Below are 17469 nucleotides of genomic sequence, written 5' to 3'. Positions count from 1 at the left end.
TCACGATGTGTTTAGGTAAATCTTCTGCAAACAGAGCCAGACTCTGGAGTAACAACTTCCTTGCAATAACCATGTTTAGGGTGACAATTTGGATTTTGACGTTGGAAGTTAATTCCCTGATCTTCCAAAGGCTTCCACAGGGCAGGGCAGAGACATTTCTGTTGTACGTGAGATAAGACTTAAGATCATTCAGTTCTGTAATGTTGCTATTTTATAAGATTTTAACAACTTGAATTATCAGCAGGCACAATGGTGTTTTTTTGCAGGTGAAGCAGTGTGGCTAGTCTCTAAATTATCTCATTTTCTTGTTTTTAGAACAGGAATGAGCATAGTCTATTTATGTTGAAAAGCTCAGTAGCTTCAAGCCAGAGAAGATCAACCTCATGCTTACGTTCCATAGAGGGTAGGTGTAAAGCCCTTACTCAGCATTGTAGCTGCATCATGGAGTAGCCTAGTCCAAGCACAGAGGTTTGCCATAGGGACAGAGAGGCTGTGGGAAAGTGAGTGCTCTCTTGGGTGGTTTGGTGAACTTAAACTATGTGCCTTGTACAGAGCTGATAGTGTTTTGAACCACAACATAGCCTCTGGCTTTGGTAGAGAGAAACAGTGTGAACTGAAGGAAATGTGTAGCTGGTTTCAGAGCTGGCATTAGTTTAAAGCTGTAGTGCATCTGTGCAGGTCAGATTTTATGCTGTGCAGTAATTTTGTTTTTCTTAATAATGGCTGCTGCAAAAATATTTAACATGTAAGTAGGTATGTTATAAGTCTGGTGAAAGTGTAGTGGGAAGCTATCTGGTATGTTGTATGTTTGATAAAGTCCACATCATTCCAGAAAGCAAAAAGAGTATAAACTTTGTTGAAACTCATTGCTATTTTTGCAGTAATGTACTTGGCTGGGGACGTTGGCAGTGTTTCTTATCGTTCTCTCCCCATTTGTAGGAAACAGAGTGGGTCATGGGGTGGCTCATATTCTTGGGTCTATCAAAAAGTTCCCATAGGCTGAAAGAAGGCAGTTCTTGACAGGTGGTGACTCTGTGCAAACCACTCTTTATCACTGCTGTCAGACTGCTGAGAACGTTCTTTTATCATGCATGGAATAACCTCAAACATTGCTTCAATGCTGAGGGGCAGAAGCATGCTTTCTTAGTCTCCAGTCTCTGATATTTCCAGATTAGACTGTAAGGTGAGGACAAAGCATTTCCTATTCTTAACAAGCAACGACAGAACAAGCAGAGAAGGAAAAGCTTCAATTTAGCTAAATTAAGATCACATGATATTTTGCTGTTATGCTACCAGCCCTGCAGATGTTTCCTTTCTTTCCAGTTTAAGGATGTAGCTGTTAAGAAGGGAGGCTTTTGCTAATGAGCCTATAAGAAAACAAGGAAGCTTTCAATTTCTTTTTGTTTTTAATGTTTTTCTGACTAAATTTAATACCAAGAACTCTGTGTTTATTATTGTAATGCTAAATGCAAGATATAAACAAAACCACATTGTGAAAATAGTTTGTATCTCTGTCCTGTGAAGTACCTGTACTCTTGTTTCTTGGTGTAGTTGCTTGAAATGGGCTGTTACTCTGTGGAAGGCATGATCTACACAGAAGTGCACATAATTAGCTTTGAAAAGAATCTCGGTAAAGCAGTACAGTTTTTGGATGTGGACAAACAACTACAAATATGTGTGTATATATATGTGTGCACATGAAATACAGTATACTTTTTTGTGTTTATGTGTGTATAAAATCAAAATAAGACATTTAAATGGTAGATTAGGATCATTTTAATGAGATGAAGCATGCTAAACTTGCTAGTATCTAGTGTTTTAAGGGAAATCTGCTAAGTTAGTTTATGTATAAATCTGAATAATTCAGGGATTAGGTGCTAAGTGTGGAGAAGTCCTGTCTGAGCTGTGGAGGAGTATGTCATGCCAGACCTGATCTTGCTTTTGCTGAATTTAAAAGTATAGTGCAAAGAAGTCCATGTATCAGAACTACTGTGTAAGAAAACCAGAGCTTACTCTCTGTTAAAAGAAAAAAAGAAGTATCTTAAAGTCTAGCCAGATTTAGCAGGTTAGGATTATCCCTTCTTCAAAGTAAAAAACCTGTTTCTGAGTCTCGCCTGGCCTGGGAAGCTGCATGCTCCTTTCATTCAGGCACGTATGTCCAGTTAGGCTCAGTTTACAGACCCAATTGGTGTCGCTGCATTTAATCCAGATCCAGGTAAACTGAACAGTTTTCAGTTGAACAGACACATGGCAACGACATTTTTGAGCATCCATTTTCAGACTGTCGTATCAGTACGTCCTGGAGTGGTTTGCCAGTGTAAAGCTAGTTATTTGTCTTGTGATGGAGGACTTTGATGTCAGATCAAGAAGTGTCCCCCCGCCAGGTATAGGCTTTCTCTAACCCTTCCTTTCTGTATTTGAGTTCAGGGGGAAAAAATGCAATATAAATGTGTGAGCATTGGAAGATGAGGGAGTAAAGTAAAGGTTGCTGTAGGTGGCCTTCAGCTTTGCTTTTCAGGTCTTGTGGAGCAGTGATGACACTGATGTGAGCACCAATTGCTGTGCTCTAACAGGGCAGCCTTTCATGAAGAGTGGAGCAGAGTAAGGAAAGTTTAAGCTGTATAATAAGCTGCATATGTGGAGGTTTCTGTTGTTTGTTTTCTGTGTGTGTCTTGACTTTATTGAGAACTGAAATCCTTTATCTTGAAAATACCATTTCTCCTCTGAATGTTGTTTACTACAACAGTAGTTACAAAAGTACACAGAAACATGTGTCCGTCTGTCCTTCTTCCACCCCTAAGCCAGCTCTGTAGCCTGTGTGGTACATGGCAGTAATGCATGCTTCTTTCCCTGTGCTTCCCAGCCATCTGCCCCTTAGTTCGTATATTTGGAATAGTTATGTGTTGCTTTCTTGAGCCTTTCTCCTTACCTGGGCTTGGCTTGAGGATGTGATTCATGTATTTTATTGAATTGAGTTATTCAGTTTTGAGATTCATGTTTCAAAGTCTGCATTGGTGTCCTCACCAATCTCTGCTGCAGGCAGCCACTGCCTTTGTTGTTGAACTAGAAGAATATTCTAGGCCTGTATTACATCTGGGTGGGTTTCACACTTGTAAAAGTGATAGGTTTGCTGCCAGGACCACCTCCTAGCACATACCTGAATTAACTTTGGTTAGGCCCCCAAAAAGGACCTGTTGCTTTGGCCACCTGGGCTTAATGCTGTAATGGTGCATCAAAATGATAAAGAGCGGGCTCCTGTGAGGGAGACACCTAGACCTGTGGTCACTCCATTGAGTGACATTCACATCTTTATTGCCTTGCCCATGTTCTGAAATGTCTTGTCTCATTACAGCTATTGGTAGGACCCATTAAGGGCCTGAGTGGCGGAGAGCTGTTCACAGAGACCACCTTGCTGCTGGTGGTGGTTGCTCAGGGCCTGCCTGATCAACCAAGGTGAGCAGCAAACATGAGAAATGGCATTGCCCATCCTTGCCCTTAGTCTTACGGCAATCACTAATACTTTATTTCTGTTTTCCTATTGTTTGATACTGAAACCATTCATTGCAGTGACTTTCTATCCATCTGGAGTCATAAAGGATTTGGATCTTGTTGTAGAGAGATAGTAGAGTTCTTCAGTTTGCTTGCCTTTGTCCTTTCCAGTTACTGCATCCCCCTCAGTTGCAACTCAAGAGAAATGTTAGTGTTGGGGAGTCTCAGCTAATATCCTGCACCTCATGTATGCATAACACCCACGCTGCAGGAGGTGAATGGGGTCCCCTGGTGACTCAGAGAGCTGATATTTTCCCTGAGTTTCAGTATTGGAGTAGTCTTCCTCTGGAGACTGATTTTTATTTCCCTCCACCACTGCTTCCCACCCCACACACCCCCCACACCCCCCCAGTTGCTGCATGGAAGAAGACTTGTGCCCCCTAATTCCAAAAGCAGACTGTCTTCTGCTGTTGCCAGTGGTCCCGGAGAGAGGGCATCAACTGGACCACTTCTCTCTCTCTCTCTGTGAATACTGTCTACTGGTGGTTGTGTGTGTGAGGACTCGGGCAGCATTAATCTCCACATCTCAGCTTTCTCTTGTGGTGAGAGTGGTTTTGTAGCTGTTTGATCTTTTGAGATTTGAGGGCTTGTTTACATCTTCATTTCCTGTTTCAGGTGCTTCATGGCGAGGCTGCCTCCTCTTGAGAGCTGCTGAAAACAAGCTCAGCAGTTACTAGCATCGGGCAACAAAGTCCTTCCTGCAGTTTTCTTAAGTATATAGCACTGAACTGGACAGGATGGAGACAGATACCTTCCGTTTCATGCTTTGAGGGTCTTGCTACCAGTCAGTAGGTCCAGCATGGTCTGTTGGGTGGGATCCATTTTCCTGTGGCCTGTTCTGGAAAAGAATGATGGAATACTTAGGGACATTCTGGGGTAGGAAACAGGTTCCCCTTCTGTACTTCAGTATGTCTCTATGTATCAAACTGTCTGATTCTTCAGTTCAGAGTATGCTCTTATAGTGTCTCTCTGTAAATAAAGGCTTGTTCATCCTGAACTACTTTCACTGCAGTCTGCTATGTTGTGGTCATATCTGGTTTTAGTGAAGTGCAGTTAATAAAAAGTACATGTCAGCACATAGTAAATGTCAGCAATTGCATAAATATATTGTGTATATACTGTTGTATATATTGTCCTGTCAATTTGTATTGCATGTAAGATGTATATTGAGAGTTGAACTCATTATTGGGTAGAGGGAATCTGTTATTTTTAACATTATAGTGATTTATTTCTACTTAGCAAAGTTCAGTTTGACATACAAACAGGAGGTAGTGTAATGTTTATATTTCTGAAAGGCAGACAAAAGATGTACTCAGATTAATTTAGAAATCACAGATGCTTAATGGTAGGGTTTGAACATGATTTGTATATAGTCTCCTTTAAAACTAAATTCTCAAGAGAGTCAGAGACTACACAGGCAGACTTTCGAAGCAAAATTGTTTTTTTAAAAAGTAATATTTAAGGCAGAGGCTTTGCACATAGATGTCTATAGCCTCAAGGCTGTGTAACATCTTGTTATGTGGAGGGAGTGCAAGAGAGAAAAGTCCTGTGGAGTTGATAGAGCATGTAGATGCAACTAATTTGTGTTCATTATATATCTGCCCTCTGCTTAAATCCATATAGAAATTAAACAGTAAATATTTTTTTTTTTTAAACCTTGCTGCTTGTTTAGTGTGAAGGGTGACTTTGGGGTAGCATGCAAAAATGAATGCTCCAGTTTGACACTCAAAATACTGAAATGTTTGGAATGATTTGTTAATAAACTGTACAGGCTAATTTTGGTCTTGGTAAAGAAGGGGCAACTTCTTTGAGGGACCAATATTATGCAAGCACTGCTGCAGATGCCTTTGCGATTTTGCTTGAAGTTTCTTAACAAGTCTAGCACGTATAACTGTTAAATATGTAGTTGATGGGTTTTTCTCAATCCCCCCCCCCCCCCCCCCTCTTCCTTTTTGCAAATTCTAGATGTCTTTTTTTGTTTTTTTCCATGGTGTTAGCTAGCATCTAAGATCATACACCTAGGATTCTTGCAGGTTTCCTTTTACCCCACCAATTTAGCAGACTGATTTCTGAGCATCACTGTGGGTTTGGAGATACTGATGGTTGCACCTTCTAGCTGTCTTATGAGGACAGAAAACGATAGAAGACTTCTTTGAGGGAAGGATGCTGTCAGTACATGTACTGCCAGGTTATATTTTCTGCCTGAATTTCTGTCCTGGCCAACATCCTTCCTACCTGTTTAGGTGAAGACTACAGCATTTTGTCAAGCATAGAAGTCAGCAGTTTGAACAAGTAGGTATTTGATTTGGAGGCCTAAAATTGTTACATACGTTTGGGGTTTTCTGTGTTCCAGTTTTCCTGCTCGGCCCGTAGTAGGTTTTTTTTTTCAGTAAGAGATGAACATTATTTGCTGAGGCTGAAAGGGATGGAACTCATTTGTTTGTTTTGAGGAGAAAGCTGTGTCCTGAATACAGGGAGGATGGATTTACTTAAGGTGTCACCTTTGTGTCAGTAATTACTTTTCTTTGGCTGGGAATGACTGACTTCTGTATAAGATGCTTTTTGTACATTCCAGTTTGATTTAAAGACATGTCTTACTTCACCACAGCTTGAGACTGTTTCAGTATGTGATCATAGTATTTATCTTTATAAATGTGACCCATCTTGTTTGAAATCTTCAATTTGTGAGCTTTAACTGAAAGGAAAAGACCCATTTTGCACCTTCTATGAATGATTCTACTTTTGAGGTGCTACTGAGATAAAACCTTGGCTGTCTTTCTCTGGGTGCTGGATGTACCTCCCTATACTGCAAATGAGGATGGGGACATGTCAAAGGTAAGTTGTATAACCTTTTCTTTTGCTGTCTTACATGTGAGAAAGACATATTTCTTAAAGGAAGTGTTACCTGTTTTGAGAACACATTGGAACTGTGTGTATTTGTGGTTGTTTTTTGTGGTATTGGAGGACCAGGGAACCATGTGTTCTCTGTTGGATTAAACTTTTACTCTGAGTTCACTTATGTGTAGGAATCTAGGTCAGTGACCATGGGAGAAAATGATAAGGGTTGAGGGGATATGTCCTTTAGGCACGACACATTTTTTTTGCTTCATCATTTCTCATCAGATAGGTATACCAGGAAAATTATTTTGAGGTACATGTTTGTTGTTGCTTCATTTGACTTTGTCAGCTTCTAGCAAAGTGATTTGAAGCTCTCTATATGGTTAAACTAAGAGTCAGTGGCTTATTATTACTTCATTTAAAAATCATCACTGGAAGAACCTAGTTACTAAAGAAACAAGGGCTACTTTGCAGTGAAACCTGCCGCTGTTCTGCAGGTAACTTTTTCTCACTCATCTAGGCAAGGGTTTTTCTTCCATTCTGTAGCCTTAGTGACAAAAGACACTTTTTCTTCTCTGCTGCCTTTTTAAAAGACCTTATACTTAGTCACATTAAAGTAAGTTCAAACTGTTCCAGGAAAGCTTTTTTTCTCTGAAATTGTAGATTTAACAAGGCAGCTAAGTGATAGCTATATGGGTACAAAAAATAGGGAAAATAAATGACCCAATACAAGAAATATCACTGTTTTCAAGTGAGTGCAGCATTTTATTATAGCATTTTGAATATCCTGTTGGTGTCTTGGGGTAATTTTAGGGATTAATAACTGTATTCACAATCTTTTTTGCTCTGGCTGATGTCAGCAGTTACTAAAAAAAACCCCACGTTACATGATGGCTGTTGAACCAGTAAAATCAGGTAACATCAGCCTATTTTCTGTTCAGCATATATACCCATCTAGCTGAACTGCTATTTCAGGTGTTGCACATCTTGGCAGATTACCTACAAGTTGAACATTGTTAAATGCAGCTGAAGCAGGCCCTGCTTAGAATAGGCTGTCTCCATGCTCTTATTGAAATATTAATAGGTAAGCCCCCTGGTTGGTCTGGTGTTTTTTTCTTTTTTTGTTCAATACACATTTAGGCTCCAGAAAATGTAGTTTGGGTAACCCTTACCTTTAAAATGAGACTTATATTTACATAATTTATTTGTGAAGTGTTCTATATGGTAAAAGAACAAAAGACGTGTGAAAAACACTGTATAGCAAATCTGGATGCTGTTCCTAAGTGTCTTTAGAAATAATTTTGAACTTGTGTACTGAACACAAAATAAAGATGAAAATTGATTACCACACCAACTTTAAAATGGCTTGCATGATTGTTTTCAAGAATCGATAGTGCAATATATCAATTATTTATTTGTTCACTGTTGTTCATCTATGAAGACAATATTCAGAACTCAGAGTATACCTGTTTATAGATGGTCAAGAAGACAGTTCTTTATTGATAGCTTGTATTGCAATTACCTGTGACTGTCACTTCAGGATATTTAGCATGTTCAGTATAGGTCTGTGTGTAAATTGATCAAAAGTTTTAAACAGGCTTTGGAGAGCATGCAAGTTGGATGTGTTCACCTTTTTTTTTTTTTGACTGACCTAATAATGGGAAATTATTGATTTGAGATCTACTTTTAACTGGAAATAATAGTATTATTTACAAACATCAATGCTATTTACTGATTTTTACATAATTCTGTTATTGTGTCTTAAGCTGCCAGTGATTCAGGTAGTTCTTTCAGATGCCATCTGATTTTTCATGGATGCTTTCATTGCTGAGAAAAAAGGGTTAAATACAATATTAAAAATAAAGTATGTGTTTTGCATTGCACTTAAGCATCTGTTGTATGTCCTTGTAATTGCATGTAACAGGAAATGAAGCTTTGAGATACTTTGTGCAGAAACCTTGTATGAAGAACTCCTGAGGGAAATGACGCTTGAATCTTTTTTAGTAGCCTGAGATTCTTCAGTCCTTGAACTTGATTGTGTGCATTCTGACTTTGATTTTGAGTATTGAACCTGTAGAGAAACAAACAGGGATCTTCAGTAAGGAATATGGCAAAATAATCTTTGGTTTGTTAGATTTTATATGAAATAAATAAAATAAAAAATTAATTTTTCATTCTCTTGAAATGCAAATGAGTCTACCTGAAAGAGAGATCACCTTAAGGATATGAGCTATTCGTGTATTTGTAACTTGATTACTATCATTTTTGGCTTACAAGGAAAACCTTGTAGGAACACTGCCTTCAGTAACATTCTGGCCTGTGCTAAACATCATCTGGTTCTTGCTTGCTGTCTTGCATTCTTGTTTTATTTGTTTTTTAAAACTTCTCTTGTTTCTTTCTAGTCTTCTCTGGCAATTGGTACACTGGTGGATGTGCTGTGGTTGGACATGTCACGGGGTTACTCAGCAGATGTTGACTCTCTTTTTAATTCAGATTATTGTTCATAGTGGTGGCTGAAAGTTGTTACTTAACATGCCCCTCATTTATTATTAATACTGAGTTTTTCTGTTGCTCTGTTGGCAGACCTTGCAGGGGGTCCAAGGTTGGCATGAAGATAACTTTTCCGTTCTGGAATGCTCTTTCAGGAAATAATGATTTGGCTGGGGAGTACTGTTGTTTATCAGTAGCTGTTAGTTCAGCAACTTGCATGAAAGTTAAAAGTTTACATGAAATTACAAGGTCATTAGAGGTTCTCTTCTCACTGCAATCAAATGTTGCATCTCATTTCACAGACCTAGTAAAGTTCTCTGTATGACTGTTTTTAACTTGGGTTACAGTATTTCCATATGTAAACTTAAGTGATCAGTTGTTATACATGCTAAGTAATTACCTTTTGGCTATTTAGGGAGGTTTTTGTCAGAAAAAAGATGCAAGTATATCGTAGACTTGTATTTATCAGTGCTTACATTTAAGCTTGCTGTTTATGTATCTATAACAATAGGTCTTTGGTTATTAACATCTTTTGATGTTGTGTGATACCTGTAGCCGCTTGTGATTGTTCAAAACTTCTGCATCACGCATTGCTTATAAAAAGTTGAGAGGAGATAGAAAAGATTGCAAGGGAATGTTAGATGGGTTGCTGCCTGTCACTGAATGGAGGAAATCATGGTCATTTCATAGAGGCCAGTAATTATTTTTTTATTAGGAGCTATTTCTTTTGCCAGTTTAGTAGGGTGGAAGTGCTATTTGATCCAATTTCTGCTCATGTCATGAGACTGAAAGACTGAGAAGGGACATTTGTTTGTGCAGAACTGGAAAAATAGTTGCAAGTTGAACAGATTGGTGGGGAACACCTCAGTAACAAACCCCATCCTTAGGCTGAAGGATTATGTAACTTTTCCCATAATCTTTGCATTGCTTAGGCTTTAAATTAAAGCAGTTGTCTTGGCAGTTCCACAGTTCTCAGTAATTTTTCTTTTATTAGTCATCTAGTTGCACAGTCTTTTTTAGTTTCACACTAACACTTTTAAGACATGAATGATGATGATGGATGAGGACAGACTAGGCCTAGATTGAGTCCTTGATATTTATTATAGTTCTTTCCAAAACCATCTGATAATTCTTCCAGGCTGTTGAGTGGAGCAGAGTCCTGCTGGGCTGCTCTGAGTTCTCTGATTGTCTGGCTACAGAAGTGGCTTCATTTCTTGGCTTGGCTGTAGCACCAAGACCCTTCTCCATTTGTTTTTCTTTGCTGAAGAACAGGGTCACTGGAGGTAGGGAGGCTCATTTCTGAAGCACTAGCTAATATTTTCTTGTCCTCCCTGTTGAATGTATCAAGATGTGGGTTTCCGAGGACAAACTGTAGCATCTGTGTAGAAACGCATCATGTTTTCCATACCTGAATGCAGAATGATCTGCTGGGTTAACTATCTCACCAAGCAGCTGCAACATTTTCCTTATAGTAATGTGGGTTGCTGTCATTGTGGTTAGAGTAGAAATGCTTTTGTCTTCTCTGTAGATGTTGATGGGAGTTGGCTGGGCCCACCTTGCTGATAAGCACTGCAGTTCGACATCCCAGCTGTAAGACTAAAGCAAAAGGGATTATTCTAGAGCAGCCCAGGGAGAAAACCAAGCAGTAAATTGTGGCACGTATCAGCCAGTTTCTGAGCCACAGCAGCAGAGCTACAGGAGGACAAGACGACTATTATTTCTGTTTGAATACCCTTTGAATAGGCTATAGGCTCTGGTATCTAAATTTGTTTCATGCATCATTGAACTAGAATATTCAGAGGAGGGTCATAGGGTTTTGCATGCTTTCTTTGTATGTCTTCTGCCTTTGATTTGAAATGTTGAATGAATGTGGCACTCGCTTTGAAAATTGAAGTGGAAGATTTCATATAAGGCTGAGAGGATAAATATTTTCATAATAATATGTTTCTTGAGTCTTACGTATATAACATTACTGTTAAGAAAAACCCCCAAGATGTCTGTCTTCTGCATGAGAGGAAGGATTGCCATAGAAGTGTGCAAGGAAGCTAGACTTTTTTTACTTGTGTGTTTAGAATTTGCATACTGAAATGTTCAGAGAAAGTAGCAAAAGGTGGAAAAAAATAAAAACTAAAGTTAAAGGGCTGAGCAGAGGGAAAGTGTGTCTTGTTGAAGAAGCCTAACCAATTGCATATGTTCTTCAATTGTGTATTGTGTGTTTTAAGTGAAGGGATACCAGTTGAGGAAACCATGCCTGCATTGTAAGTGAGGAAAAGAGGAGTTGGGCGTGTAAATGTGTGAGCTATGTGCACCCAGAAACACGTGTTTTGTGTCTAAGTAGAAAGCAAATAAAACACACAAGATACGCACATTTCTTGTGGTTTGAGTGTTTCACTGTTGTACATTGAGTCTCTTAATACCTGACTTCATTTAAGAGTACACCTGTGGTCATATCACATACAGAATTAATGCTGTAAGGGATGCGGCTCATTTTGAAAATTACATGTTCAAGCGCACAGGAATGTTTAGTGGTGAGGGTTGCTGGGTTTGGTTTTTTTTTTTAAATTTTTTTGTTGGTGTTTTTTTTTGTTTTGTTTTTGTTTTTTTTTTAGTTATCCAAACTACAACTTCTGTGTATGTCTTCTTAATTTTAGGCATCAAAAAATAAAGATGGAAAAGAGCAGAGTGAAGCTGTGTCACCATCGGAGGAAGAAGAAACTTTCTCTTGGCCTGGTCCCAAAACTGTCGTGCTAAGGAGGACATCTCAGGGTTTTGGCTTCACCTTAAGACACTTCATAGTTTACCCTCCAGAATCTGCAGTTCAGTTTTCTTTTAAAGTAAGTGAAACTAATAATGAAGCACTTTATATATAGTTTTATTATACTTTTCAGGGTCAAAAATACAGCTTGCTTGAAAGTAAATGTATGTATAGATGTGTCCTACACAAATGAAAGATCCCTTGTGTGTAAGGAGGGCAGGCTCACTTATTGCATTGTTTGATAGCCATGCACTGATCTGTTTCAAGAAAATGGAATTGACTGAGTGTGAGTACACCCAAGGTAAAAATATTTGTTTCCGTGGGTAAGACCAGTGGTTATTACATAATACAGAAATACTTATCTATATGGAATTTTTATTCCCAAAGCCAACGTCATTAGTCTGTACACCTTTTAAAGTATAGACTTCAAGGGTGGGAGGCTTGGGGTTTTTTGTTAATTGTTGGGGTTTTTTTTCCTTTTCTTTTTTTTTTTTCCTTTTCCGCTATAACAGAAATTTCTCATACCATCATGCTAAGAGAACAGCCTGCAAAAGCATTAGTTTACCATAGTTTCTGAGTATCCTAAAATTAATGCACACTAGAAAGATGGCTTGTGATTCTATGTTATATTCTTTCTGCTGGAAAGAGCAACAATCTGCAATTGTCAAGAGACAAATAAATACAAAATGTATACAGGCCTACATTAAAGGACAACTTTCTTAAATAAAAAAAGCTCTAAAATATTTTAAGTTAAAACAAGTAGTTCTAAGTGTTAAGCAGCCATCTGGTCTGCCTTGCTCAAAGTTGAAAATTGCTGTAGTACCTGATTCTGAGGAAAAGGTCCATTTAATAGTGATAGAAATTTGAGTAATGAGAGAGTTGTTTTTCCTAGCGAATTAAAATAAGGTTTGCCTATTTTAAAGTCAAGCATGCAAGTTCTCATAATCCGTGGCACCTCTCAGTTTCACTTTTGCTTTTCCAGTTAGGCAGAAGAATAGATGTTTATCAAGATGGGGAATAGGTACTGAAGCTTCATGCTCCTTCCAGATATCTAATTGACTTGTGTCTCTGCAGGAGTCTTTCATTTTTGCCTGTGCTCAGTGGCTTTGAAGCAGGAAAAGCTTTTCAGGAGAAAGTTGGCACATTTTTTTTGCTTAACTTCAGCTGTTCAGCTGGCCCTTGAGTGCCCAAATTTTTTCCCCTTGACAAGGAGTCACTGAAGCTAACCGGAAGTTAGGCTGTTAGCAGGATCAGGTGATCCCAACATATCTGTCCTTCAAAACAGGTTACAGAGAGTCAGCCAAGAGTCAGTCTCGAGTTGAATTCCAATGTGGAACAGGGGAAGGAGGGTGGGGAAGCCTTAACTGAGCAGAACAAATTACACACGCATGTTAGCATGTCACAACAACAACCCCTATTCACAGTGAGGGTTAAAGTAAACAACATAAGCAGCAATAATCTCCTTAATGAAGTGACTGGATGGGTTTCTTTCCGAATGTATTACTAGATGTCTCTGAGGGGTTGATATATTTTTTCACATGCAGAAGAAGATACCTTCTCTGATATGTTAGAATCTGGTTAATTCATTCTCATTTCTGTCTGTTTTTTGAAAAGGTTATAATGAGATTATTAGGAAGTTGTAATACCTTTATTCAGGCATTCAGTTACATCTAAAGACGGTAAGTTTCATTTGAACAGAGCCCTAGTCAGTACTTGCAGAAGTTAACCAGAACTGTTACTTTCTTTTTTTATATAATTTTTCTTTACATGTCTGTGAGGTGTAGAAAAAAAGAACAGATCTTCACAATTATTACTCCTGCATCTTCATAAAGTGGCTTTTATAGAAGTCTATGTACCAAGTTATAGTACCAAAGAATGAAATTCACCTATTGTCAGCCAGATTCTAGTATGAGGCAAACCTGATTTCTGTGCTGTTCTTATTTGACCAAAGAGAGTAGTACTGGTTACTAGCTAATTACAGTAACTACAGTTTCTCTTTGTTGATTTAAAGTTCAAGTATCACTCCTCTCTCTTTCCTCCTTGGTGAAAATTTTAAGGGCCTTGGAAGGCAGAGAGATTTTGTTTTGCACACCTTAGAGATAATATAATAATGGTAACTATGATTTGGTTTTCTGACTGCCTTGGATCTTGTAGTAGCCTTCTTCACACTTGAGAATGCATGCAGTTACCTCTGGTGTAAGGTAGAGATTACAGCTGGAAGTTAAAGATGCCATTGACGTAACAGCCTGTTACTCAATCCCCTAATAGTTCTGCAGACCCATAGTCCTTTTGTTACCACAAGTGTCAGCCTCACTCTAGATCAGCGCAGAGGTCTTTTTTTACCCCAAGGAAGGCTTTGTGTTCTAGCTCCATAGATTTCTTTCAAGGTAAGCTTACCCTAATATTTCTGAATCTTACTGCAAGTCAACATAAACTAGTAGAGGTATTGAAAATAAAGGAAAGCATCTGAAAGAGCTTTACCATAAACAGTCTTTCAACATTCTTTGTGGATATATATGATTTTGGTTTTTTTTAATACTTACTTTTGGTTCCAATTCAGCAATATGTAGTGAAAATTTCTTCATTAAAATTTCTGCTTCTGTTGCTTGCAGTTTGTATGTGTTTGAAAAGCTGTTGACAGGTCAGGTGGGATACTCTGGGGAGAAGGGTCAAGACTCCTCACATGGGGGGAACAGTGAGCTCTAGGACAGAGATCATAATGCCTGTAGTCTGCAGGGTGTGGTAAAGATCATGTAACAGCTGGATATTCCATAGGAGTGGGAAGAAAAGCTTTCAGCAGGCTGGAGAAGGCTGCAACTTGGAAAGCCACTAAGGTAAATTTTCTTACAAGCAAAGAACTCTACCCCACAGGATGTATTGAGTGGAGAAGAGAAAGTGTTACTTTATAAAAATCTTTAATAATACGTTCTCTGCCTGAGTGCATTTGAGTTGTTGGATTTTTATTTAGATTTTAATTTCTGTGTTCTAGTTGCTCGTCTAGTAAAACCTGTGTTCAGTTGAAAAGCCTTTTTTAGTTGTCCTGAGGAGCTTGCTACAAGGAAGAGGTCTAAACAGATCTGCCTCAAAGCTCTGGCTGACCAGGAGCCCCAGAACACGCTGGTCTTTTAATATATTAACACCTAATAGTACCTGCCTTATCTTCAGTTCTTCAGGTGTTTTGTTTTGGGGTTGTTTTTTTTTTTGGAGGGGGGACAGTTTGGTGACATCTTCCCTTAACATTTCACAGACTGGAGGCACACCTTACCCTTGGTATTCAATAAGGAGGGAGCTGTGAGCCTTCTCCTGTACACTTCTGAGTAACAGGAGCACCAGCTTAACATGTCACTTGGGTCACTTTTGTGCAGAAGCAGTTTACCATCAAACACGTGAAGTTGTAGGCATCTGGTCCATTTCATGGATGTCTCTAAATGTTGCAAAACTTCAACAAGGGTTTCTTTTGTTCCAGTGCTGATCAGAAAAACCCAATAGTGCTAAACTTTCATTTTATTTTTAATGATGCTACTGATTTTTTCTGAAAAGAAGGAACTGTTTAGAACCTGAGTAAAATAGGTGGAATTGTGATAACCAAGAGGCTGCGGGTTTAGTGAGGCTAAGCTGCAGATACTGCTAGTCCTAAGTGCACAAACCTGATGTCTGCCTTTCATAGACTTTCACTGTCATCGATGTGAAACTACAGTTCCTGGTCAGGTAGCAGGGCTCTAGCTGGTATTGTGGGCCACCTGTGTTAGATGTGAAACTCACTTGTGTAACAACTGAAACAGCAGGGTGAACTTCAAGGATAAAACTTGATACTTTAGGGACAAGATGACAGTAACTGCCCAACTGCGGATGAGAGGCATCCATAAAACTTTGGTTTCTCCATTTAGATTTACATCTGACTGGAAAAGAGGCCTTACTTGCTGTTGTTGAAATGATTGAATGGGATTGGTTATAATAAATTCAGGGAGTATCTCTGCATATTTTAATACTGAATACTACAATGTTATATTTACTTTATTTACATTGTATTATATATTTTATATTTTTATATTATTTAAAATTTATTTCATTTAGCAGCCAGTATGTACATGGTACTGCAGGTCTAGGTCAAATTCAGGGTATTGTGCTAAGTTCTAGTATCTTCTCTTGGTTCCTGCGTGAAAATGCTAATAACTGCAAATCAAGGAATTCTTTCTTGCTGTAGTTGTTATTAGTTAAATAATTTATAAACATGATAGATAACCTTTATGGAAGAAAGTGTTGTTTGGTAGAACTGTTGAGAGGGACAGCCCTGTGTGAAGGACGATGTGAAAGATGATCTTGGAAACTGAGGCTGCAGTTCAGCACATTTAATTTTGGCAAAAGTACTTGGCTGTGCTTGTGTGGGGCCACACACTCAAACTGAACGTAGCTGTATGTTCAGCAATGACCCATTATGTGTCCTCCATTATACCTCCTTCCGTTAGGAAAGTGAATAGGGAGTGTGTGGAAGACTTCTTAAGCTAGCATTGCAAAAGGCCGATGTTAAATTTTGCTTTTAGCATCAGATGTTTATTAAGATTTGTTGGTCAGCAACATGCTTTTTTTGCATGTGAAGTTCATTATCCAAATTAAATCAGTCTGAAAAACAAGTAAATGATAAAAGAAGACCTTCTGTTCTGGTATGGAAGCAGCATATACTACCATGTTGCAATGTGTTAAGAGGTAAATGTAGGAAGGAAAGCTAATTCCAAAACATTTCTGTTATAAAAGCATTTCGTTTTTAAAGGCCTGAGCTCATTGGCTTGATACCATGAAAACTGATGTTTTGCAGCTGTCTTATAACAGAGCTTTGCATACCCAGTGACAAACCCACTACATAATTTCATAAATGATGGCAATTATATATTAGCTAACTTTACACTTCCGTAATTTTTTTGTTTTATAGCATCAAACCAGGTAGCCTCCCTACGTGTAACCCATATTTTCCAGACTATAAGCTTTAATATTCAAAGTGCTAAAGATGTTTTTTCACTTGACAGATTAAGTGGAAACTACAGGCATGCAGATGTTAGCTGTGTCGGAATCTTTGCTGCTGATCATAGTTCAACTGGCTGTTACAAGGCTTCGAGGGATATGATTGATTTTAACAGTACTTGTGTACTAGTGTAGTGTTTTTACCGAAGTATAGAGCAGATGGGACTGTACAGCTTAAGGATATGTTGTTTGCTGCTCTCAGAGTTTGGGTGGTAATGATAATTATCATGGCTTTCTAAAAGTAGAATGAGTACCAGATCTCTTAATTCAGTGTTTTAGGGGTTTCTTTGGTTGTTTTTTTCTTAGTTACAGTTACCTTTCTGTAGCATCTTACAAAGCTCCAGCAGGATTTCTGTATATCTCACAAAGAGATGTATTGCATCTAGGAGAGATTTGTCTCATACTCATCATTACTTGGCTTTGAATCCTTAGATGATTAAAGTACAACCTCTCCTGCCTCACTTTCAGGGTGGAAACGTGCTTGCAGCAGCACACAGTGCAGCATTAGGCTTCGTGGCAGTGTGTTGAGGGTTTTGGTACATTTGTTTTCAGATAATGCTGTTCTTTTGTTTCTGTGGGGATTTCATGGAACTGTGCTTAGCTGTGGGTTTTGGTTTATTGTTGTTTTTTCTTAAACGTGTATTACATTACATTCTCAAAATGAAAGCTTTAATTCTGTACAGTTGAATAGTTGTGAAAAGTACGAGGTATCAGAATGCAGACTTACCGTACAGGTTTATTTCCAGTCTTAATGGCTTATAGTTGCCTATCTATTTTTTCCCATTTATTGCATTTTTAATATGCACTCTTTCTTTTTTCCT

General features: G+C 38.5%; 1 protein-coding gene across 6 annotated transcripts in view; it reads left to right on the top strand.

The window, feature by feature from the left end:
* Positions 1-17469, top strand: part of ARHGAP21 (Rho GTPase activating protein 21) — a 118990-nt gene that overhangs the window by 39672 nt on the left and 61849 nt on the right. For all 6 annotated transcript variants that reach the window (XM_056335975.1, XM_056335974.1, XM_056335976.1 and 3 more), the window contains one exon: positions 11529-11711. In XM_056335975.1, coding sequence (XP_056191950.1) covers positions 11529-11711 — 183 coding nt within the window. The remainder of the gene's footprint in view (positions 1-11528; positions 11712-17469) is intronic.

The sequence above is a fragment of the Falco biarmicus genome, chromosome 4 (genome assembly GCF_023638135.1).
Source record: "Falco biarmicus isolate bFalBia1 chromosome 4, bFalBia1.pri, whole genome shotgun sequence".
Taxonomy (NCBI): domain Eukaryota; kingdom Metazoa; phylum Chordata; class Aves; order Falconiformes; family Falconidae; genus Falco; species Falco biarmicus.
The sequence above is the reverse complement of the archived record's forward strand: the minus strand, read 5'-3'. Positions and strand labels throughout refer to the sequence as shown.